A 25557-nucleotide genomic window follows, 5' to 3' on the forward strand; every position below is an offset into this window, starting at 1 on the left:
GATGCAGAATAATAGATACCCAAGTACCCATTACAAGGCAGTAATTCACTGCTGGAATTATAAACAGCAGAAGCTGAGCTTTGCCCTTGTAATTTTAAAAATGTCAGCACAGCCTCAAACAGTGAATATATTTTGCTTGCTGATCGTTGGGGGTCTGTTATATGACATAATATATTCTTTCAAGTTTGCCACTGTTTGATGCTAGCTGGTAATAAATACTGGAGAATATAACTGGGGGCTACATGCTTTCTTCTGGAATTAACCCTTTATTACTGAGGTTTTAGGATGTATGAGAGCATCCAGAAACACTTTCCTGAACTGCTTAGCAGCCATTACCTTGCAATGGACACATGCATCTATCTGCGAGTGAGAAACTTCTCTCCAACTCTCTCACTGAGGCTCCTAAGTCTTTTCTCCAGCACTGCTGACATTTCATTTCCCATCAAAAAAACCTGACCTCCAGTTTAAGAATTTCTGCCTTTCTGTGTCATTAAGTAAACTCGGTGAACTGCGTACCATCGCGGCATGTGTTTTTACTTCTCTCTGACCTTGGGAAGTAATGCAATTGCACATATCCCATGCATTGTGGCAACTACTGCATCACTGCATTACAAACTTGCCTAAATCCAAACACACAGCAGCATTTAAAGAACATCATGGGAAAGTTTTCCATAGCAGCTTTAAATTTTTATGATGTAGGCTTGAGTGCTCAGCCCTGCTTTCACCAAAGCGAAAACTGCATGATGGTAAGGACGCCTCCGTTACTGGCATTTAAATGTCAATGACTGCAGACGGGTAGGAGCTAGGGTAAGGCTCCTTGGCCATATTTTCTGAATACATTCAAGCCAAAACTGTATATTCCTTCATCCCATTGTGCACAGCTGTTGCAGGACCAAACTTGATGGTTATAATTCTCCAATTATCAAGCAACATGTAATGAAACAGAGATGACATTTCCACCTTAAAATTGACTTCCTATGAGAGGAGATTTTGTAGCTTAATGCCCAATAAACCCTAAATCTCTGGGGTGAAACGCAAAGCAGTAGTATTTAAAGTATTTTTTTCATATTAATACACATGGAGTCTTAAAGCAACTCTGTATACATTAGACACAAAACTTAAAAGCCATGTAACGGGGCGGGGGGCTATTTGTTCACAGCACAAGCATGCCCGTTCACTGCACAGCAAAATATGAGCTCGCTGAGGTAACAGTCAGCACGGCTGTTTTGAAATTCTAAAATTAATACAAATTTGTTTCAAGAGAGTAGATTACACCCTTTGGCATACGAAACGCACTGTGCACAAAAATGACTGCCGTAACCTAAAGAAAGCCTGTATTTGTCTTTGAAGTCCCAGGGGAATGTAGACTGCATCTAGCAGCATATTATTACTAGCCAAGAACCTGCCATTTCATGGCCCTGAAAACCAGCGTGTCTCTTCCCACCGAAACTCTTACCTAGCCAGGGAACAAAGGGGCCCTGGGCTCTGTGTACAGGAGGGCTCTCCTCCCCGCCCTCGACCGCCTCTCCCCACTCCCCTCCGACAGCGGTTCACGTGAACGTGATCACACCTGGGCAGTTGGGCCTGTCGCAGGTCCGTGACTCGGTGGCAGTGCAGGCGTACCCGCAGGACCTCGTTCGCTTCTGATTGCCGCTCCCGCAGGTGACGCTACAAAGGGACCATGGGCTCCAGTCTCCCTCACCATCAATATAATCTGTGTAAGAACAAAGATGAGGAAGGAAATGAAGAAACAAAACTCCTACTACCCAAAACTACTGTGTAGTGTTTTTTATTAAGAAGGCAAAACAAGAATGGAATCCAGATGTCTCTACCTGAAGCTCGGGCTAAATGCCAGGCGTAAGCCTGCTGTTTAAATGGTTTTCACACTTGATGCTCCTCAGGGAAATGCATGCAACATTATTTGAAAAAATATTTCCTTTCTCTTTTGACCTTTTGGCAGCTGAGAATCCTCAGCTGCAAAGCTGGGTCATGAACTAACAGTACACATCTATTCACATAACTTCCCTGTATATAGGAATATGTTTTCTGACCACAGATTAATCAGGCACAGGACAAATGAAGTTTTCTTTTTCTTCTTTTCAAAACACACAGCAATGGCACAACAATACTCACTTACTTAATTTTTAGGACACAATGAATGTTGGACTATGGGAGGCTGAGGGTCACGCGTGAAAATCGCAATTCTGTTTTTCAGTCCCTTGAACAGGAAACCGATATTACAGGAATACCGCCATGAATACAGGGAACCGCATACGCATCTTGCACCCAGAACAACATGCAATTTGTAGTATTTCACGCAAATTGTTAAATAACATCAAATCTGACTGTTTACTAGCAGGAACCTTCTGAAAATGAAATGCGACTTTATTCTCTTCTGGTAGACAGCCAAGGGCAAACAATACCAAGGCTGCACCACCGTGGCTCGGTGCCACTGTAAGTATCTAAACCTCTTAGAACCAGTCTCCTTTGTTTGCAGAGTTAACTGTTGCACGTCCCACCTTGTGAAGGCCACCAAATGGAGTCCATGAACGAATCCCAGTTTTCTTGCCTTCCCACCGGCCTCCCCAGCTGAGTGTTGTCTCTCGCTAGGGAATGTCTGGCTTAATGCATTTCTTCGCAACCTACAGGAGATGTTTAACTGACCCTGTGATCATAACTTGCAGACTTTGCTCATTTGGCTTAAACCAGCACCGGTAGCAAAGCAAAATCAGGTTTAGCGACTCTGAGCCAGCCCTGCTCTATAGCTATAGGCTAAACGTGTATGTACAGGCAAGACACAGGGACAGATCCCTGCCTGCACTGGCCTCTGTGCTACATGCGATTCCTGCTCCCCCCCCACTGCCATGCTGTCTGTGGGCTTCCTGAGCTGGTTAGTAGAACACGTAACTTGATTTGTACCATATGTAATGACTGACGACAACTCTGTGGGGTGCTATTAAACATTTATTGCCAGGAGTAGGGGAAGGTTATATATCTCACTCGTAGCAAGCTGCCTAGATGCGAGTTCCTCGTGGCAGGGACCTTACGTGCTTTTCCTCCTTTTCTTACACTGCTGCCGAGTGGGAAGCCACCACACTTGAATCAGGTGTCCATGGTGTGATGTGCGTGGGAACATGGCTACCGTCTGTGTGAAAGACCTGCGATTCTGGGATTTGCCAACAGGCGGGCACTACAGCAGTCTGAAGAGGCATAAGACGTCTTAGGAAAATGTGATCTGCCCGCTCTCCTTCCCGGCGCTTTTCCAACTCTGAATTTTTTTCTCTACGTGGCTGCACGTTGAGCAGGCGCAACACCTGTCAAAGAGCCCAGGCTGGGAGGCCCAGGAAGGGCAGGCAGAGCCATGCGGTGCTTTTTGGCAGGGGCAGGACGAGAGAGAGAGCCGTGAAACGTGTGAACAGCTCAATGGGTGGAACTAGCATAAAAGCCCCACACGGGCAGGATCTGCTGCTACATCCTCCTGGCCAAGGCCATGGCACATGTCATTTTAGGTTAGTCAGAAGGCCAGGAGTCTTTTCCAATTAGTAGGGTGCTCTGGTGTACGCCAGAGAGCTCTAGGATAACTTTTAGGCCTACCTACCTAGTGTTTATACTGCACTATGAAACACACAGTATCTACTATGAAATATACCACGTTAGATTTTTCAGCTGGAGCTCAACCTGTTCTTCCTATTTTTACATTTGTAATTCTTATTATTTTTTCTCAATTATTTGTGAAAGCAATTTTTTTTTACCTAAATAAATAACTACCTAATGTATGAATTCTTGGCAATAAAGTGTGCCCACAAATAAATGCAGGTGCAAAAAGAAGGGACAGACTTTAATCTTCTGGCCATAAAATTTAGTACATACGTATGTGTTTGAATACACCATTCCACGAAAAGTCTCTCTCAATTGTTAAGGCTCTAGGACTTAAAGTTAACCAAAATGGGAAAAATAAGACTGAATCAGTGCATGACAGCCACTCTGCAGTATCAAGGGAACGCAACAGAAGTGCCAGGGTAGAAGTTCTGTGGCTTTGAAACCCTACTAACTAAAAATCTGCTGTATTTACATACAACTTAAATCGCAGAGGCTCCGAGCTACCTGTGAGCACATATTAGTTCACCACCCCTGAGTTACTCCCATGTGGTAGTTACAGCCTGTTGGGGCAGCGAATAACTGTAGCTCCTCTCTGTTTCTAGTTTCTGCAACTGTTTCATACAACAAGCTGAAAACAATTGTTTTCGCCATGACACATCTGGAAGAATTACACACGCAAATACACAATGTTCCTGCTGCATATGCCACTCCCCACACATGCACCAACATAATTGATCTTATTTGTGTATCCACCAAATACTACCATGTTTTAGATCTTGCTTATTTATCCAATAATTATATTTTGGTTCCCAAACCACCGCATGATTCTAAATTTGTACTTATCCTTACTCTAAAAATAAATATGAAACCTTGTTTCCTTTGCTTTTAAAAAAAGTACACTTAGGACTAAAAAAAAGTCCTCTTATGGGATAACTGGTATGATTTTCAAGATTATAGACTTACTAGTGGAATGCAGCTACCACAGTACAGCTTGTGCATCTGCACAGATTTGTATTTAAAAGCTGATGAACAAAAGCCACATGTTGAAAAATTCTATTTTGCTTGGCCTACTTTCAGCGATGCCTCACCATTCTCATTTCCCCCAAACTCGTTTTTACAATCCCAAGATGCCCATAAGAGGCCTGGAACGCAAACTTACCATACTCTGGCTGCTCCTTGGACTCAAATGTCCGGTGACTGGGTGCATGACTATCCCACCCACCGAGAGGGTTTAGGAAGTTGCTGTCCTCAGTAGTGCTGTCATACTTGTAGTCCTGGTCACCGCTGCTCATGCGAGTCAAGGTGGAGGACCTCTGCCACCAGTTTCTCCAGTCAGGTGATGGGACTGGCCAGCTAGGCTTGCTGCTCTCTTTCTGCAGATCCTTGTCTGTCTCGGTGTCGGGGCCATCCACCACTTCAATGGTAACCTACGGGATTCAAAATAGACCAGCCTGTCCGTCAGTATCTCCTCCTAGTCAGTGGGAAACAGCGAAGACAAATGACTGGTGTTGCCTTGCAGAGGGGCTGTGTAATATACCGTAGGGTTCGCATGTTGTAAACCATATGCGGATTACTGAGCCCAGAGATATGCAGCGGCTGAGTGATTCCTTCTGCTACCTCTGCTGAATCAGACCTTGGAACAAAGGCTAGGAAAAATCCCGCACAAAATAATAACCCATGCTGTGCCTAAAACCTTTGCAGCAGAATTTTCTGCCTTATGGGGAAAAGATGTTTAAACCCGAACATATATGACCAGGAAAAAGAAACCCAAATCTGTTACTCTAATTACGCTGAGGCTGAATTTGAAGCAAGCATGAAGCACACCAGCGTGCAGAGCCCGTTCCAAGGACTTGGACTCACTCAAGACAGGGCTGAGCAAGTCCAGGAGTGCGAAGGTGGAAGACGCAGAGCCCAGGGTCTCTGCCGGGTGTGCATCTGCCTTGCCCTCTAGCGGCAGCTCAGCCCTTCCCCTTGCGCGGCCTCCCCGCAGCACCAGCGTTTCCATCGCACAACGGCGTGGGCTGTCACCGCTGTGTGAAACCACACTCTGCGGTGATGAGAGCCAGCAGCTCTTTCAACCAGCGCCGAGTAAGTCACTTGCTGCTAAGCCCTCTGAAGTAGGTCCTCTTTCTGTGCTGGAGACTATAATGATACACAACCCATTTACGGTTTCTACAGAAGCCCAGAGCCAAAATTCAAAGTTTGCTGCCCAATTCCCTCACAGACGTCGTGAATGTAAATGTAATTCTGCATAGGAACAACCCTCGATTACTCCTTTTCTGTGCTGAACAATGTGTAATTACGAAACTCTTGGATAAATACTGTGCATATATATAGGTGGCTATTTAGATAGAAATAGGAACTCACTATCAGAAACCTTGGCTCTGTGAGTCATGCAAGCATAACGTGGCCACAGATAAATCATAAAATGCTCTGATGCTTCATGCTAATGTGACTCAGTGATTACATTGGACGGGCTAAACAACCATGATACAGAATTGGCTATCAGATATACCTATAATGTTTAATAGGTACAGAGGTATTCTCCATGTTTTATAGATTTACAAAGGAGTCTTTCAAGAGAGTATTCCATGAAAATTGGGTTGTGTAAAACCAAGAAAAACAGAATAATGCACTGTTATGCTAAAAGTCATTTATATAGCTCTATGGATTTGCATTTTGGATAAAAGGTTTAATTTTATACAATTGTTATGAGTAAAATCACAAGACACACGCAAAAAAAGGAAGAAAAGAGTGTCTGTGTTTCTTCAGCTACCTGTGATCTACAGAGGAGTGTGACATAGGAAGCAGAACAGAACTGCTGCCATAGCTTCGTAGCTGCAGACACAGCTGCACAGGCAAGACAATGCCCACACATCCTTTTTTGGAGAAAGGAGACACTGCATCTATTTCATGCTTTGCATTTGACCATAGACCAAGCCATTGAAATGAAACAACTTTGAGGCTACTAAGAAGCTCCACTGGGAGAAAGAGCAAGAGCGAGGGAAAGTGCAGTTGTCAGCCTAATAGCATCTTTACACAAGAGATAGTTTACTCCCAGACTAAATATGGAATTGGAATGATTACTTCATTAAACCTCAGTTTCTACAGACCAAGAATTAAAATGGATTTCATAAGTTTGAAAACATCAGGGTTAGTTCAGGGACTCAATATTGTTGCATCTATCCAAGCAAAACAGAGTTTTCACAATAAGTGAAAGGAAATAGTGTTACCGAGCGGCTAACACTGTGCACTGCTGGCCAGTCGCAGGGCTTTAGTACTGCCCATGTGAAAAATAGTATGACTCTAGTACTTTAATGGCAAGTGTTTTTAAGACCACATTAACTCTGTAAGCAACAACTCAGCAAAGTGAAAAAAAAAACCCAACGCAAAAAACCCAAACCAAACAAAACCCTCTCATAAAAAAAAAGGTAGGGGGCACCTGATAATCATTCCATTTGCTTTGGTAATCTGTAGTTATATGATAGTGAATCAGCATGAAGTCGCATTATTTCAGGCAGGTACAGTTTGAAGAACTACAAGGATTTGATTTAAAATACTTATTCAGGACGCCAAGTCAGTTTAAGCAAAAGAGGATTTGTAGGGACAGAGAAGCTTGCGCTGAGCTACGTGCTATACTGGGGAGGAGAGGCAGGTGTAACGCACAAGCTTCCAGGGTCATGAGACCTCATCAGACCTCCAACAGCACTGCCACTAACTTACTTTCAAGACATGTCTGTGCAATCAGATATCCCTCTTCAGTCTGTTTTTACTACCAAGGAGGCTTATTACAAAGGCCTTTAAAATGAGTTTTCCAACACACAGCCTATTTAAAAACTGAACATAACAAAAGCAAAATCCAATGTGGTCGTCTGACACACACCTATATTCCTCTCTCCGCTGTTTTCAGCTTTGATTACCAAGTTGTTTGTTTAACATGAGGCATAAAAACCATAGAGTGAAAGAAATTCTATAAAGAATTCTGGGATTGTCTGAACTGCCACTCTTGGAAATCAAAAAAAAAGAAAACAGCTTCAGTCGACTCTAGTTCTGTCTGTTTTCAGGGACTCAGCTATGCTCTGCCCAGCCCCATTTAACTCTAATGGACCTTCCAGAGGCAGGGAGGAAATCAGTGAGTAATCCCTCCATGGTATGACCCGAAAGTTAGGGCAGAAGTGTGAGAAGAGGCCGCTGCTTTGGGCGAGCAATTGCTCCCCTATCCCAGTCTAAAATTTTGAAAAAATCAGCATTCACTGGATTTTTCCCAGTACTTACAGATAGGCTTAACAACATTATCCCATGACTATACATATTCATATACATGACAGACAAACACGTATCTTGTTTTATCGGTTTCTATACTGGGTGTTCTTTATAAAAAGGAAAAAAAGAAATCAGATCTAGAACTAGAGTCATTAAAAATGGGCATTTAAAGCAGCTCTGGAAAAGCCTTCATGCTGTATAACTACTCCAACAAAAACATGTTCTCTCAACTCTTTTAAAGACTTCATTTCTCTGATTTCTTCTTCCAGTGATTATCAAAACTGTAAAGATTATTTTTTTTTTCTCAAGCTTCCCAAAATGTCTGTGGTAACATCGTTCTTGTATAAATCCACAATCATCTCCAGAAGTACTCAAACCTAAAATGAAACCACTTCTTTTATAGTTGTGTGAGCTATAAATAAGAATGTTCCCCTAAAAACTGTTAAAAACAATTGGCATAGGTACATTAAAACAACAGACTTGCAGTCAATTTCTAATGAAACAAATGTATCGAGCACAGATGTCTTGAAACACCAACATCCAATTTTCTCCTGGCCAAAAATATACAGAAGATAAATATTTTCCCCGCCTGCTGGAGTGCACAAAAAGTTCTGTGTACTTCGTCCTGTTTACTGAGACAATGTTTCTGAATTCACTTTAATGGTGTAAACATTGCCCTAAGCAACTGGAAGATTATGTTTCAGGAAGAACTACACTTGCAATATTTGCAAGCAATGGATTCTACGACATTTCTATCCTCTGTTTCCTTCACGCAACTGATGCAAATTTGCAGCGCAGAACTTGCCATTCCGTAAAGGTGGGTATGTGCAAGTCAGCAATGAGGTAACTATAACAGCAGAACAGAAATGAGTTCATTAGAAGATATCGGAACAGTAAATTTAGATTTAAACCACATAACAACTTCAGTTAAAATGGTATCAGTACTGACTCCAATTTACTTCCGGTTATGTCATGACAGCTCACTTTTAGAACAGTTTTCTGGACTTGATGAAAAGAAAAGTGAAAGACTCAAAATTTGCTGGGAGCAAAGCAGACAACGGGACTCAAAACCTGAAATTTGTATTTAATGTTGTGAATCCTAGTTGCACTCTCTGATGGGCCTAACTGAACCCCAGAATTAAAAACCTGATCCGAAACCCAGCTCTGAATTTTGCACTCTGCAGCAAGCTCTCGTTACACCATCACATTACGAAATCCGTGCAAAGGTAATAACAGCCCTGGTATTGAAAGCGGTTTAACCATGGCCCTCTGGCACCCTGCTCTGCCTAGACCAGTCTCTCCAGCTTGCGAAGAGGACTAGCTAGTTCCCGGCATGGCTACGCCGTGCTTTTGGTACTGCAGCTAGCTCAGCAAAGCAGGCATGCTGACCGGGGAGATGATCTTGGGAGCAGGGAGTTCTCCATGGTACAGACCCAGCCCACGGACGCAGAAAATGAACACGTGCTCTCTGCTTTTCTGGGTCTTAATTTAATGATAGAGGCAATTGCTTTGCTACTACCTTAAACTATTAAGCCTTAAAGGCATTACAAGAAATAAGCACTACCAGAGCCCTCCAATTCTTACTGTGCTAGACTGGGGATGAGATGTACTGGGCAGAGCTCAGTATTACAGATACTGCTGAGTCTTTTGTGACGATACTGAGAGGGTGTTGCTTTCCAATGCAGTGAAACCAGCAGCTTCAAATGACAAACATATACCTAAAAAATACATCTAATAAAATGTGTTAAAAGTGACATGTGCTATAGATGGAGGTGAGGGAAATGGCCATGGATGAACCCAGAGAAGAGTTGATTTGAAGTCTGCAGTTCTTTTTCAAAAGCAGATCATACAGCCTTGTTTCTCCGTAGCTATATAAGTTCCTAGAGTGGGTGGTTCTGTGTAGATGTTTTTTTAAGAGAAGGTAGAAACTGAATAGATATCAAAGAGAATAAATAAAGCTAACACAGCAGCACTGGAGTGGCATGACTGGTGGATATCGCCCACAGGCCTTATGCAAAATGATAAAGACAACACAACACATCACCAAGCACGCAGCAATAACTTCCTCTGGCTTAAAATCGCTCCCATCAATTATTACCAATCCCGTGACTCAAAGCGAGGATAATAAACACAACAGATTTAATCATATATTGATTTACTTCAGTTTTCCAGGGCACATCAACATGTTTTTAGGACAGGAATCCTACCTAGCTCTGCACAGTTTCTACTTGGAACTTGGCTCCTCATTCAAAATGTTTAACACATCCATCGCAACTGGAACTCACCCAGCTGTGTTTCAGGTATACCGTTGGGAAACCAGGAGTAAAAAGAAAAGGGGAGGGACAAGAGCAAAAGTTCAACTGCAAGTTGAAGCATCTGGCTCCAAACAGAGGATCGACTGTAGAGAAGAGATGAGAGGCTGTACAAGGCTGGTTGGAACAGACGAGAAAAACCCATCAGAAATGGAAAACAAGCAGGTTCCTATACACCTCCCATGTGACTTCGTTCTGTTACCCAGGGGTAAGAACAATTCTGTGTTACTCTGAGTAATAACCCTGCCCAATTACAAGGTCTGCATAGGCATCCCTCGGCTAGTTCATCAAATGAGTGCAAACCTACACGAAAGGGATTTTCCACTTGTGAAAGGAAATCCAAAGAAAACCTGTGATCAGTTTTTGTAATTACCTTCTCATCCGGAAGTCTTCCAGGCATTGACAGAATTATTAAAATGTTAAAACAAAAAAGAAGAAAGCAAAATACCCCAAACAGCCAGCCTTTGCTCAACAGCCGCTACTAGAGTTACTCTCAAACAACCAGTGTGGAAGTAATGCTAAAGCATAAAATGCCACTTGAAATGATGGGAGATTTTACAAGGCTAGAATGCCACAGGAAGACCATTAAGTGTCGTCCTGGTCTTGCATGCAAAGAGTCAAATTGCATTTGGATTACTGCAGCTCCGACTGTTGTTTCTGAGGTTTTTCTAGAAGACAGTCCACTATACTTACATTTGATTATCACCTGACAAATACAGTAGTACCCGGGGACATGTTCATTTTCTAAATTCCTGTGATGGTGTTCTGATATCCACCACTTCGTCCCTGGAAGAGCACACAACCAGGGCATAATACAACAATCGCCATCTTACAGGAAACCAGAGAAGGAATGGCCATAAAGAGAACTCACTGGAGTATCTTTTCGACCTGCTTTTTCAGGCTGAGTTTTATGTGTTTAAAATTTCCAGGTATAATTTCCCTTAAAAATGTTATTTTTAGTCTATGCAGGTTTGTACTAGTAGAAGGGAAAAGAAGTTGTGGGTCTTTGAGAAGTAAATGAGGCCATTGTGCTAGATTAACACACAAAAGCTTTCTTCTCCTTTCTAACCACACTGTCCTAGGAGGACTTTTAAATTAACACCCCAGGAGTGCAACTTACAGAGCCCGAAACCATTGTGCAAAAAGAAAAATGAGTATCGATTCTGCTCTCACCCGCCAAACAGCTGATGAGAAATTTGCAAGTCAACAAGTGTCATTATTTCCACTCAGGTCAGTATGGTACTGTTTAATGAGCAAGAATTCACTGTAATCCTGTTTCTCCCGAAAGAGTAGGCCACCTTTTACAACCTTTAAGCAAAGAAATAAACTTTCATTGACTCTGTAATAAATTAATGGGAGTTTTATCTCCATGAGGCCTAACCTGCTGCAGGACTGTCAACCAGGAACTTAAGGAAGCTTTGTATATCCCTATTTATGCACCTAAGTAAGCAGACTAAATACAATGCAGAACTTAGGGAGCCTGTTTCTGAAAGAGCTGATCCTTGTGCACAAGAGCTTGGGGATTAACATTGCCCAATGTTTTCCAGTTTACAGGACTAGGCTTCTCAGTTCTCAGAGTCCAGCAAAACTGCTGACATAGTTGGCTGACACATTTCCAAGATCAGGTGGTGGAAAAAGAGGTCATAGCAGAAGCAGTTACTATAAAGACAAGCCAGGGAAATGTTTCCATCTCATTTATCTATTCCTTGGGTCTAAACATTAAATGCTGTTACCAATCAGAGAAGGTTTTTGTTTCCTCCTGCCCTCCTCTGTAGTTTACATACTGTTCAAACAATGATGTTACACTATTTACCTCATGCCACAATCTGGGGCCCCTATAGCTTCCCTACCTTCCCTTCCTAAGGCTTTCTGGAAGGCTTCTCCTAGCGAGAGGGATGTGTAGTCACCACATGTTGAACATGTTTACTACCTTGGCCTGTCAAGTGTTGGACCCACACTTGATCCAAATCTGCTAGGCTTCGGAAGGTTGCAAGCCATCTATGACGTAATGGAGTGTCAACTTGGAGACAGCTTGTTCTCACCCGATCACGTTGGTCTCTCACCAACAGATCTATTATATCTTTACGTACGTACTTCTTAGACATATCAAAAGGATGGTAATTTTGTGGGCTGGGGGACTATAAGAAGCCAGGAATTAATTTAACCAGAAAACCAGTTCTATTAGTGTATTGTTTTTATAAGCACATCTTAGGCAGAACAACATTTCAATTTATTGTTTTGGTTAAAAAAGACTGCTTATTAATGCCAATTTCGCTTTAAGGCTCTGAATTAAAAACAAATCACTCATTTTTTCCTCTTTCTAATCCTTGAAGTTTCAAGATGCAAGTGGCTTGTCAGAGGCCATTCCAAACCCAAGAACAGTTTGAGGAATAACATATAACAAAGTTTCTTGCAGACAACTTTTTTTTACTCCAGGCAGCTGCTGCAGAAATTAGCTTTAAGACTTGGTTCCACACAGAGGACCACATTTGGAACTGAAACTTAAAGACTTGTTCTCTTATAACCTTTGGGGATGGTTGCATTATAATAGCATACCAAAAGAGAATCTGTTCACAAACAAATTTTGCAACAGAGAATTGAAAACAGGATTTAAAATACCCATTTAATATCAATGAAGAGAATATGTTCTAAAATGGCAATAGCAAAGATGGCTTTAGTATCATAATATAGGTGTAAATTGATACCCACACTTATGCAATCAACACTATCCAAAGAGAAATTCAGAAAAAAATTGAAATCTGGGCATTCACTTAATACAAAAAGTATATTATATATTTTGATATATTATATTATATTATATTATATTATACTATACTATACTATATCATATACATTCTCTCTCGGTGCTATGGGTAGAGAGACAGGGTGTTCTGACTGGATGTCATGGAAACCAGGCTGAAAGTTCTCTTGGTTCAGTAAAATAATTTTGTGCAGCTCATAAAAAAATCACACGTTAACATAAATTTGTACCTGAATGTTGGGATTCTGCCCATTGATATCTGCTTTTGACAGGTCAGGGAAGTTTGGGAGATCCAGGAGGAAAGATCTGGGTCCATCTCTTTGCAAGGACGTATGCCCGTTTTCCTGCCTGAATCGCTGCTTAGGGAACGGCCGGTGGGCAGCCTGGAGATCAGGGTATTCTCTTCTGTCCTCGGGGTTCAGGGTGAAGCTGTCTTCAGGAGAACGGTCATCTGCAGTGAGTGTGTTCTGGAGAAAAAAGCAACGCGCTATAACAACAACTGAGAGAGCGTGCAGTCCTGCCAGTGCCCCCGTGTCCACCTTCCTGCCAATGATGGCTGCAGAGTGCGTACAGAAAGCTTTACAGCACACAGACCCACGGCTCCTTGCTGAAACACGCAGGATTTACGACTGGTATTTTCTAGGGTGCTCATGAGTTTGGCATCTGACTCTCCCTGAAATATCCTTAGTTACAGCGGTGCAAATCTGTAACCATCTGACACAAGATAAAACTGAGTCAGACTTGGGTGCTTAGCTCTTTCAGGTTCCTGAAACATTCCAGCCTTGCAGTGAGCACCTACACATTGACACAAGCATCTAGCTTAAAGCAAATCTGGAAACGTGAAGCTGTGAAGCAACCCCTGGCAAATCAAATTATATCGCATTAAACGTGTCCCTGAAATAGTGAAAGATATCTTTGTTACAAATCGTTTAGTTTGCTTTGTTCCAAAGTGGAGCAAAAACACTGACTGCCAAGTGCATGTTGAAATTTATGGTATTAAAAGATCCTACCGCTGAACTGGCAACCTCCCCCTCTCTCTCCTCAGTCTGCAACAACTTCCATCGTTGTCTGTGTTCCTCACCCAATTTCTCTGGTCTTGAACATCTGAACCTTTCTTCCTCTGGGATCTCATTTTCATGTTTGCCTAATGGTGGGATTGAATTTCACCAAGTTGTGGGTCAGCGGTTAATGCTTTTGTTATTGTTGAGCGTACTTTCGGGTTTTGTAGTATATTACAGCAGGCTGCCTTCGAACCAGTAGCACTGCTGCCACTGCCTTTGACCTCACCAAGGAGATACATTTAGTATCAAAATACTCGCTCCCTGGGTTAGGACTGGCCTGGGGACTCGGGGAAAAAACCAGCAGAGAAGTCCGACCTTCTTATGGCTACAAAAAAATGCGTGGGGCAGACTCAGCACAGGTTTTGCTTTTGACTCAGCTGAAAAATTTTAGGCTTGAGGTCTTAGTATGACTGCCTGGGGAGCTTTTATTTTCAGTTCATAAAGAGACAGCAAGCATGGAGAGGGTAAATGTTAAAGACCTATCTTTTAAAACAAGCACAATTAAAGTGGAATGGCCACATGTGGTTCTGGCTCTACTGAAGCATATTTTTGCCAGCATTTCTGGTTAAACGCAATCTCCATCCAGCACCCCTGGCTCAAATTAAGCTAGCATACCTTTTGTTAAGCTCTCAGATAGATAACAATTCCAATGCCTTTTCTTTTATTTTGTGTTTATTTGCTTAGAAGGTTCTAAATTGACCTTTGAAGAGATTTTACAATATAATCTGTGCACATTACAAGAAAATACTCAGTGAGTTAAATAAAGCAAGATTTAAGAGTTAATCTGGGACTAAGTGAAATTGTCTCAAGGAAAAATTAAGGTGGTTCTCCTCTCCTCTTCTTGCCGCACTGCATTTGTAAAGAGCAAAATCAGATTTAGCAGAATTAACGTTGTCTTGGTATTTTCATGATCAGAATGGTTAAACTCTGAAAGTGCCAAAAAGGTATTATACATCTATCTACAGCACAGATGCAAAAAGTTCATTCTGAATTAGTGTACGTGTGCAGTGCTAAAAATGTATGTGCTCCTGACAGTCTGTATTGCTTGAAGGCTAAAACAAGAATGCTTCTCTTTGTTGAAGACCAGGCAGGACTTTCAGATGTCTTTGGTGGGCCACCCATTAACACACCCCGATTCAATATAAAGTAGAAAGCAAATCACACAGCAGCAAGCTCTAGGAAACAAAATTGAGGGCCACTCGCCTAACTTCAGCTTCCTTACCCATGTGCTAGTGCTTTAACATAAGAATTATGAAACAGAATTTAACTGCAAACTTCTTGGCGCATGAGGATTAAATGGCTTCTCAGTTACGTCTGACTAACAACAAGGTGTAATTGTACTGTTATTAAATTACTTCAGACAAGAACCAAAAAAAATGTGGTACTTAACTACCTTTTTCTGGGGTATCATGCACATAATCTTACCTTTATTAAAAATAAAGTGAGATTTTATTAAAAAATAATAAAATTCTCACATACAATTTCATACTTTCCCTATCTGCTTGCCACTTCAGGAGCACCCTGATTCTCCACATTAACATACCATACAGCTAGAGCTGGCCAAGGACTTTAGAGACCTACATTTAATTCTCTGATAAGACTCACTGTGTGATCTTGGCAGGTCACGGTCTCTCTGTGCCTCGGTGGGGATAACAGCACTTCCCTTCCTCACTGTGATGTTTGTGGGGAGCTCAGCAACTACAATAATAAGGGCTATATAAAAAGTTTTTAATAGTGTCAGACAGATGGAATATCACATGGAGTTAGTTAGAAAATTGTCATGGTGAAGTAATGACATCAGGCTGATCGGGCCCACTACCAAGCTGCTTGGGGCAGGGACTGTCATTAATTACAGACTGAATGAGTTGGGGTTGTTTAACGTTAAAAAGAAAAACGGAGGGGGGACATGATAACTGCCCTATACCAAAGGCTGCTGCAGCGAGGCGGGGGATGGACCACTCTGCTTGCTCAGAGTGGACACGACCAGAAGACCCTGATCCAACGTTAGGTACACATTTCTAATGGCAGTGACAGCCAAGCTCGAGAGCAGACTTTGTGGGGGAACACCGGGTTGACTAATGCCTGGCAGGAATGACACAGGTTCAATAGTGTGTCCTCTGCCTAAAAGCGGTGTTACCTCTTGCAGGCCCTTTCACGCTCGGACAAGCCCACGCTACGCCTCCTTGGGGCTTCTGTGTCATACTGCAACATAAGCAAACAGAAATGCTCAATGTGCATGATCATTTCAGGTATCTGCTCATTGTACCATGACTGAAAGACCATTTGTTTCCAGTTACCAAAATGAATAGAATGCCTATTTTTTAGGTAGATAATTCTTGGTGTAGTATCTAAGCTGATTTGCAGTATTATTAGAAATGGATATTTCTGGTAAAAAGATAAAAGAGGCTGCCATCAATAAAAAGTGAGCTTGAACTGCATGTGAAGAGAAGAATATGGGCTCACTCTGTCCTACTGCATTAACTCAGGCAAAGGATCTTCCAAGGCCAATCTAGGAGGAACAATTACTGCAATGCCAGCATCCTTTCTGAAGAAAACAGGGTTTGTGTTCCAAAGCTAATAGATGAAATTTAATTTCTTTTTTTTTTTTTGGGGGGGGGGGGAATATCCTTCTCTTCTTATTTCTATGTTATTTCACAAGTTTATATCTCACACTATTTAGTTTTAGGTGTACACAATTTGTATTCCTGATTGCTTTTGGGAAAGCAAAGTTGCTTGCCTTCCTTTAAAAGCTATGTCACTTCATTCTGAACTACTGACAGCTTCGCTGAAGTTATGACATTTCTAATTCAGGCACATTGGTTTCTTACTCAAATGATGCATCTGCTCTAAAGATTTAAGATAAATTCCTTTTTTTCCTTCATTTAACAGGATTATTCACAACTTTTAAACTTTCCATTAAGATGATTTTAAGGGGTTACTCATGCTTGCTGTCAGCTACAATTCTGCTGCCCCACGGGATCAGATATTTATAGAAGTTCCTAATACAAAAACAGCTTAGGATTTCTGACTGGTCTAAGTGGGGACAGTCTATAAGGGCAGGAACACATTATTCATAGCTGTGCGACAAGGCAACAAAATAAACCCGAGAGAGAGAGAGAATCTGCCACGTTGTTTGTATTACAGAATAACACACCTTGCCACACCCATCACTGAAAAAGGGAGAGCAATAGTTCAGTACATATCAATGGCCTCCTGTCCATCTATACACCAGGGAAGATGAGCAATTCACAGGGATTTTTGTGAGGATAACTAAATGTGGGTGATCCAGGTGGGACTTGCACCATGGCAGGGCTTAAGGCACCAAGAGACAACCCTGCATGCAGGAAAAATATCCTACCTGATGCTGCAGTTTAACTTTTCAATAATCAAATGGGTATTTTAACTCCCTCCATTGCCTTCCTATTTTGCTTCTCCCTCTGTCACATTAGACATTTGCTGCAGGGAAGTGTACCGTCTCTCTTACTCACAGAGAAGTTAAACAGAAACGGGAACTTGTAAAAATACCAGACTAGGGAAAAAGGGAATTTCTCTGCATTTTTAGCAAGTGAGGAATCCATCTCCCTCCTCTCTTCCTTATTTTAATCCCATTTCCAGTTCTGGAAAAACAACCAAGACAAAGAATAAGTGATGAATGACTGGAGCTACAGAAAATATTCTGGAGCAGCTGCTCTTTCTCTGTCATTCATATTTCTTACCTTCCTTCACTCCCTCCCCACTTGCCAAACTAAGGGCACATTTGCAAGCACTGCTAATTACGGAGTTGAAAGAATTTGGGAAAACTGATGCAACTTATATCCCTAACAGCTCCCAGACAGCAAGGGAATCTATTACTAAATCCCTGCTGCAGCTACATTGCTTTTTTATTTCTTGTATACTCCTTTGAAATATCTTGTAAAATGATCTTGACAAGAGGTCTTGAATTGAAAACCGACAGTCTGTCAATGCACTTTCATGATGCACCTGTACAGCATCTTCAACCACCAGGAACAAGGAACGTTTATTTATTAGGAAACTTCACAGACGCTATAAAAGATTATATTGCTATCAGAGACAAAATGAGGCCTGGGGCCTTCACAGAAAACCATTATAGCCATTAGGACTGGTTTCATTTCCCACCTGCCTAAACAGATTGTTTTGATTTTGAAGGCTGTCGTGTGTTTCCAGGTTAGTGCTAAATGATCACTTTAAAATTAACCGGTCTGGGGAGGCTGAGTAACACACCGGGATACTACATGAGACTTTCACCTCTGCAGATCCAAGATCTGTAATGAACTTGGGTGATCTAATTCCTGGGTTTTATTTATTTTTCTGTCTGTCATGAGTATAAGCAGCACAGGACCCAGCAGGCAGAGGTACGAGGACAGTGTTAGATAAGCAGACAGTGAAGTTAACAGCTGAAAAACATTATGAAAGATACATGGGAGAAAAATCGCTTGTATGATTAATGCCACATACAGCCCAGGCAGTCAGAAGACGCTTGTTCTGTTCTTAGCTCTGTCTTGGCTTTCCCATTTAACAGGCAAATCACTTGGGTTCATATTTAACGTCTGTGTGACTAGCTGAAAGCATGCAGTGGTACTGAGCCCCACAGCTCTGGTTCACTCCAAGGAGTCACTGATGTATCCCCAGAAGTCACACCGGAGGGGTGTCACATCAACCACTCAGCTACTGAGACACTCTCATTTTCTTAAAACGTGCTTGTCCCTCACGTTCACATGTATCAATGAAGCGAAAGGCCTTACTTATCTTTAGAAAGCCACACAAATTAATTGTTGCAATAATTAACAGCACGTTTTAGATAATCACTGTTCATAAATCATTTAAAATGGACTACATTGGCTTGCATGTACACAATTGTTTTCACTAAGGGGCTCCAAAATACAGCATCTGCTTTAAGCATTGTGTAAACAGAAGATGAATCACTGATTACAGCTGGTAATAAAAAATAATAATAATTTTAAGAGTTCTGTTTATCGGGGTCTATTTTTTAATAATTCTCTATTTAGTCCAGCAAAATTAGTAAAATGACATTGTATCCAGTTCTTTCTAGCTTGCAGTACATCTGCATGTGTCACTAAGTGGCTATGCAAAGACCAAACCCAGTCACCCCACAGGGTATTGCTATGGGACACATTAGCTTCAGGGGCTGTACGGCTCTTGAAGAGATTTTGTTTCTGTGCAGAATAGGATGGAGTCGCAAATACTGTTGCAATTAGGACAGCAGAAATTCAGAATAGACATGTCAATCTGCGGTCTCTGTTGGAGCTAGAGGTCTTCTGTAGACAGCTTAAATGTTGGGTGCTAGTGACAACATAGTTAGGCAGTGAGGTGCTTGGGACACCCAAGTATATACCCAGCCCACCACAGCTGATTTTCTCGTGTACGCCGAAATAGCTCTCAGGAGCTGCGTACAGCAGAAGCAGAATCTCAAAGCATCTGGGCACATTTATCTCAGAATTACAGCTTTTGAATTTTAGGGTTTTTACACTAAAAACTTCTAGCCCTCATAGCTACACAGAAAATCTTGAGAACTGACCACATAGCCAGGACTTATGCTATGACTGCAGAGATCCTAGGGTGGTAGTGTTGAGGCCCCCTTCACATCTAAGGTCTAGTAAGTCCCAGACCACTCTTTCGAGGCACATGGCCAACACTACGACAGGACCCTCCGCAGTGGAGGAAAAGGCCGTTGCCTTGTTGAACCATCTGAACTGAAACATCCTGAGCGCCGGAGCAGCCCTACCGCCATTCCTCCCCTACTGAGCCTGTTTATTCACTTGCAGTCGTCAAGCTTTGGTCCATCCTTCGTTCAGCCTCTGGTTGGGCGCTTCTCTCGCCAAGCTCCCTGTCTCTTCGACACCGTTAGTAAACAGCGGGTCCACATCTGAACTGCTCTGGCAGACAATACTTTTTCCTCAGAGCTTAAGGAGAAAATCAACTATATTATACTCGGATCTGGCAACCTTTTGCTACATGTTGTGGACATACATTTCACAGCACAGCTATTTTTTATGCTCTGTTGTTTGCTTGTATTTCATGTTTTCCTTCAGCTGGAAAATACAAACAGTATGGCTCAGCTTGGAGGTGAAGAACTGCCAGTTTGTATAAACCCTTTGATAATAAAAAGGACTTGGTGGTGATTACAGCTCAATGTCTGCTGGAAAAAACAGAGGCCCTTTAGCAAATTTTCTAATATAGTACACACTGGTGCTTTGCTCTTCAGCAGATATCAGCCATCCATGGGATGGCCAAGTGCAGAGAATTAAAATTGTGTAGGGCTTTGACAGATGTTCAGTGCCAAGTTTTCCTTGTAGTTAACAGGTATTTTCAGTTGCCTAAGCTGGTGGTAAACAGCCCTTCATGACTCTGAAGACCTTCCCTGTAATCACTGCCTGGCTGGAGCTCTCCATACAGGACGCATTGATTTAGCAGTTGAACAGGCAAATGTACAACTGAAGAGTAGCCCAACTATTGCACTCCAATAATCTTTGGTGCCAAAATGCAAATTCTTTGAAAGTTCTGATTCTTTTTAGGCTTTATTAAATACTTGCATAAAATCAGTGGTATAATAAAGCTTTAAATAGAATCCATTTATACCATGGCTAAATTGAATTGAACGAGTCTAATCTCACCCATCATTTGAAATCTGCATCATAATTTACACATCGGGTTCCAACAGAATGGGAAAATCTGCCTTAAGCTGCAATCAAAACCGCAAAAGCAAAGGAAATCCAGAATATTAATACTTTTTGTACACAATGTTTTGGTCAGGCTTCACAGGCCAGCACACACAAAGTCAGTGTCAATGAAAGAGAACAAACATACATCTGAAATTATTTTCATGGGTTTTAAACTAAGTCCTTTTGCAAGTTTATTCCACTAAATCACTACGACTAGGATTTCACTAGGTGAACCAGCTTTAATAAACGAAGTTTTCATCTCTCCCTAGCTGAAAGAGTAACCTTACTTGAAACCTTTTCAATTTTCAAAGTTGCCTTCAGCTGTTGGTTTCCAAGAAACAGCTATTCCCAGCCTCTGTGTCTCCCTCTCATATGCCACTGAATATCCACCCTATGCTTTCAAAAGTGTCTATGACTCTGGCTGTGTTAGCTGGCAGATGTTTTTAGAGACTAGAAAGTGTTTAGTCCCTGTGGACTAAAAGTTACATGATGACTTCATCACATAAGCAAAAGCTAATAACGGGAAAGCAAGAAAGCAGACAAGTGTTATATTCCAAAAACATGATGTTTCCTGTGCTTCTGGCAATACTACTTCTGTGCCTGAAAAAAGGCAAATCACTTGAGTCTTGATGCTCAAAACATGCACACCATTGAAACGCCGCGAGATAATTTACTTGACCCTCCCTTAGCTGCCTTCCCTGCCAACACTCCTTTTTCTTTTGATGGAAGTTAGGGGGTGAAGGCAGAGGAAAGGCAGTGTTTGTTTACATTCAATATCTATGCACCAACTATATGCCTCACAACACTCTCTGGAAGGATTGTTACTGCACCCAGGAGTTTACAGCAAAACAGGAGCAGAAATCTGAGCGGCTGCCTCAGGACCACGCACCTCTGCTCCTGCAGTGAAGTATTCTTTCAAGCCTGAGTGTACGGTTTTACCCTCTCCAGTTAGAAAACTTTGGAGACTGATACATGAGCAACTGGAAGTCATTAGTAGAAATGGCATCTGTACACGCAGTGCAATAGCTGTCTTATTTTTGAATCAAGACATCAGCAGTGGACATTATGCCCTCTCTCTACATCTCCGTGAACTGCCCTAATGACAGAACAAGAGAAAGAAACAAGAGGAAGCAGATAGACAAGAGAAAGGCCTCCCTCCAGTGACATTATGGGGAAGAAGAGAAGCGAGTAGATACGCAGTACACCGTGACAAGACAATGTGAAGACCCTCCTCTGTTTAAGAGGGGAGAGAGAAAGGATTTGCCCTGGAGAGAAGTGTGGGCTTTTTGTATTATGAATTCTATGCATGTATATATAAATTTTCTTAGAACAGTACGGGAGGGGGGCTATTTCCTAGAGCTGATTAAAGAAGCATGACTCGATTTTCAATTTCAAACGACTCGGGGGGCATTCCAATCGACTGCAGACAGGAAATGAATACCATACATGCACTGAACAAGGCAGATGCTTTTGAATCTGACACTTACGTGAAAAGAAAATATCTTCATTTCTGTCTCCCCTCCGCCCCATGATCACTAGTTAGTTCTGAGCTATTTTTAGGATAAATGGTTTTATTTTTCAAACTTGTTATAATCTTAGCATGTGCCTGAAGCCACCCAGACGCCACTGACAATAAACTGTATGGAGCAGGCCAAATGCATCTTTAGATTAGTCCCAGCAGCCAGATGCAGCTGCAAGGTAGAAGATAAGCGGTTCAGGTTTGAGATACCCTAACCTCCTCTGTTGAGGGACAGAGATGGGACTCTAGCTGATACGCCAGATCCCAGGGAGGGAAAGCTGCCTCTGTACAAAGAGAGATTCCAAAGCGTGTACAGCAGACACACTGCGGAGCAGGTTGGAAGAGCATTTCCTGGTAGGCTGTGGCACAGAACTCACTTCCAGCTACTTATCTGTGCTAAAGAGGTAGATATATATCTTTTCTCCTCATACGGCTCTTACAAGTAAACTGCAATAATTGTCATGGGAGCATTACGGGGTTTATAACCTGATTGCAATATACGTGTGGCTCCTTTTACCAACGGCAGCAGTGTGTATTGGGGAATTGGCACATACCGCTCTCTTCCCCCACTTAGTCCGTATGCATGCAAACATACGATTTCAGCTGCAAACTCCTCTTGTATTTTATTGTGGGAAGACTTCAATAGGATCAAGAAAAAAAAATCAGAGAGGTGGTATTAATATGGCCCTTACTCTGATGTTATGCAAATAATTAGTTCATTTTACTTTGATGTTAAGACTGCCATAGCTATATTCCTAAGAACATGAAAAAATGATCCTCTTAGGAGAGAGACAGGAGAAGAAGAAAGAGGGATGGGTAGGTGAGAAAGGCAGCTCTGATTTAGATTATTCAAAAAGCCATGAATGGTACATCAAAGAAGAGCAAGAATCAAATTCACTGCACTGAAGGATTTCAGCAGCTTTTTCAGAGCTATTGATCCCTCAAGGGCAAACTCTTTTAAACACTAGGTGATGCCTCTAACTAGCCAGAACTCCCACCTTATACTGGCTAAGCCTCACGTAGTTTGCTTTCAGCGGCTGGTATACTGGGGAAAGCAGACAGCTAAGACACTGCTGTATCTGGGCCTGATGAAGGAGAAATACAGAAGAGTGCAGAAATAGCATGTGTGCATTTTCTGCACCAGATGTTGCCTTTTTAATGGCCATCATGGTAGATGTTAAATAGAAGAACAGATTCCTCAGTGAAGAGCTGTGCGTTTGGTGACCACTGATACCGTGGAGTGTTTTGTCCAAGGACAGAACGCAGTCACCCTGGTGAGAGCCCTCGGTAGGCTGGTTTGCTCAGCGCTGACTTGGTGATAAATATAAAATCACCTCATATTTTCTCGTGGGATGAAGGTGGGATAAGATATCTAAGGAGCTACCGCAGCTCAGCTGGCAAGCAGTGACTTGTTCATGAGTTTGGACTCACAGGTCTAATCGGAACACCCAGAAGGCACAGGATCCAACCCTAAATCAGGCCCTAAACTGTCAAATGCACTACAGATTGGCATCTTTCTCCCCCCCGCCTTCCCTTCCTTGGGTCAGGTGTCTTTGGAGTCTGATAGAGAAGCTTCCAGGTGTTCTGCCTTGTCGGGACACTTCAGGACCATGCCTTAAGCAAGAGCCACTGGAATTGGGTGCAGTAAAGCAATTTCACCTGGTGCATCCCCAGATGGTCTCCTAAGAGCTGCCTTTGGGCTTCTGATACAGATCCACTTGCACCGGGCTCATTGCTGCCGCCATCATCGCGTCCCTGGAAACGCTTCATTCATCCTGCCTTCCACATCCGCTATGTTACGCACACGGCTACAACAGCACATTACAGATTATTCAGCCTTTTCCAAGTTCTGCTCACAATTCAAAGTCTACCTACTCCCACTAGCACTTGGTACCTTACACATTTTCATGAAATGGACGACACTTTTCCTTCTGCACGTTTTGATTGAGAGCTAGCGCTGCTACCATTTAAATGCATATCAAAAGCTCCAGGACTCTATCAGGCTAAACAGTTCATTTGAAACCGTTGGTGCTATTGTTCCAGTACGCCTGAAGACACAGGCATAGTGTGGCTGCCCTAGGTTCCCTTTTGATATGTATTTTCACAAATGTTAGACATATACATATCAACTCCTCTATTCTTTCCTAATAAAAGCTTGGACTGTAACGCACAAGGTGAGGAACAGATACTCTATTGGCCAGCTGCAGCAAGCCTTTCATAAATAACATGACAATCAACACTTGCAAAGGAAAATAATACTCCAGAAGCTCTATCCTGACATACATCTGTTTTCCTATTGTAGGAAGGAATAAGAAGATAGAAAAAGTTAAATGCTGAATGCCTAAACAAACTCTGAATTAAGAAGAGATGGTAGTGGTAATGATGGATGAATTGTAAACCACCTGCAAATGTTAAGATTGCTGCACTCTTCTGCAGACCATTGCATCTATACTGCAAACCTCCAATGGACATGGACTGTGCTCTATAAAAATCACGATGAATGCAGACTTGTTTTTATATTATGGAGGTCCTAATCCTCCTCCTCCTCTGCCTTTGCTCTATTGTTACAACATCAAAGACCAACTGCTGGCCGAGATACAGTCAATATGAAAAGGGCGACCAGCAAATTTACTGCTTGACTTCATTCCCTTTAAATGGAATAGGCACCATGGCCCTATTTCAAAGTCCAGTCACAGACATATATCTTTTTTATTGGACATCATGTACAATAAAGTGAAGCTATAACTTGGAAAAAAAAATAGAACACCTTAAAAAATCCCATGAGGTGAACATTCCTTTATAAAAATATCACTGTGGTTACGTGTTTTGAAAAACTCCGGGCACTCTGCAGTGCAAAAGGCATGGACTGGCTAGGTTATAGTTTAGCTAAGATACATACCCATGCCTAATATCTAGTTGGTTTCCAAAAAAGAAAAAAAAACCACCAAACCCTAATAAAAAGTGATATATTTAAGACAGAATGCCAGTGTCATTCAAATAAACTGAAATGGCAGCATTCATGTCACAAGAATCATTAACTGCTTTGTTATAGCCTGCTCTGTGCAGTGAACCTTTACAGACTTCTTCAGTCCAGAGAATCTTAAAATCAGTGGTGCAAAATGCCAATATATACACTGCATCTTAAACAACTGCAGTCTGATTACTGAGGTAATTTAAAGAGACACTTTCAGATGAGAGTTGTATCTGTAGACGTTAAAGACAGGGACAGTTTTATTGCTCTTGTGTTGCTAAATAGATGCTAAATAACTCCTTGCTATGAAATTAAATAGCGTATAAGCGACTCGTATGATGTAGGAGGTGAGTCTATTGGGGTGTTACA

The 25557-nt window shown here is 42.0% G+C and overlaps 1 protein-coding gene across 1 annotated transcript in view; it reads right to left on the reverse strand.

Moving 5' to 3' along the window:
* Window positions 1–25557, reverse strand: part of ISM1 (isthmin 1) — a 40249-nt gene that overhangs the window by 3560 nt on the left and 11132 nt on the right. Inside the window, exons 3-5 of the mRNA XM_075147711.1 lie at window positions 13167–13403; window positions 4760–5027; window positions 1571–1714 (exon numbers count right to left, since the gene is read on the reverse strand). Of these exons, the coding sequence (XP_075003812.1) occupies window positions 1571–1714; window positions 4760–5027; window positions 13167–13403 (649 nt within the window). The remainder of the gene's footprint in view (window positions 1–1570; window positions 1715–4759; window positions 5028–13166; window positions 13404–25557) is intronic.

The sequence above is a fragment of the Calonectris borealis genome, chromosome 3, assembly GCF_964195595.1.
Source record: "Calonectris borealis chromosome 3, bCalBor7.hap1.2, whole genome shotgun sequence".
NCBI classification, from domain to species: domain Eukaryota; kingdom Metazoa; phylum Chordata; class Aves; order Procellariiformes; family Procellariidae; genus Calonectris; species Calonectris borealis.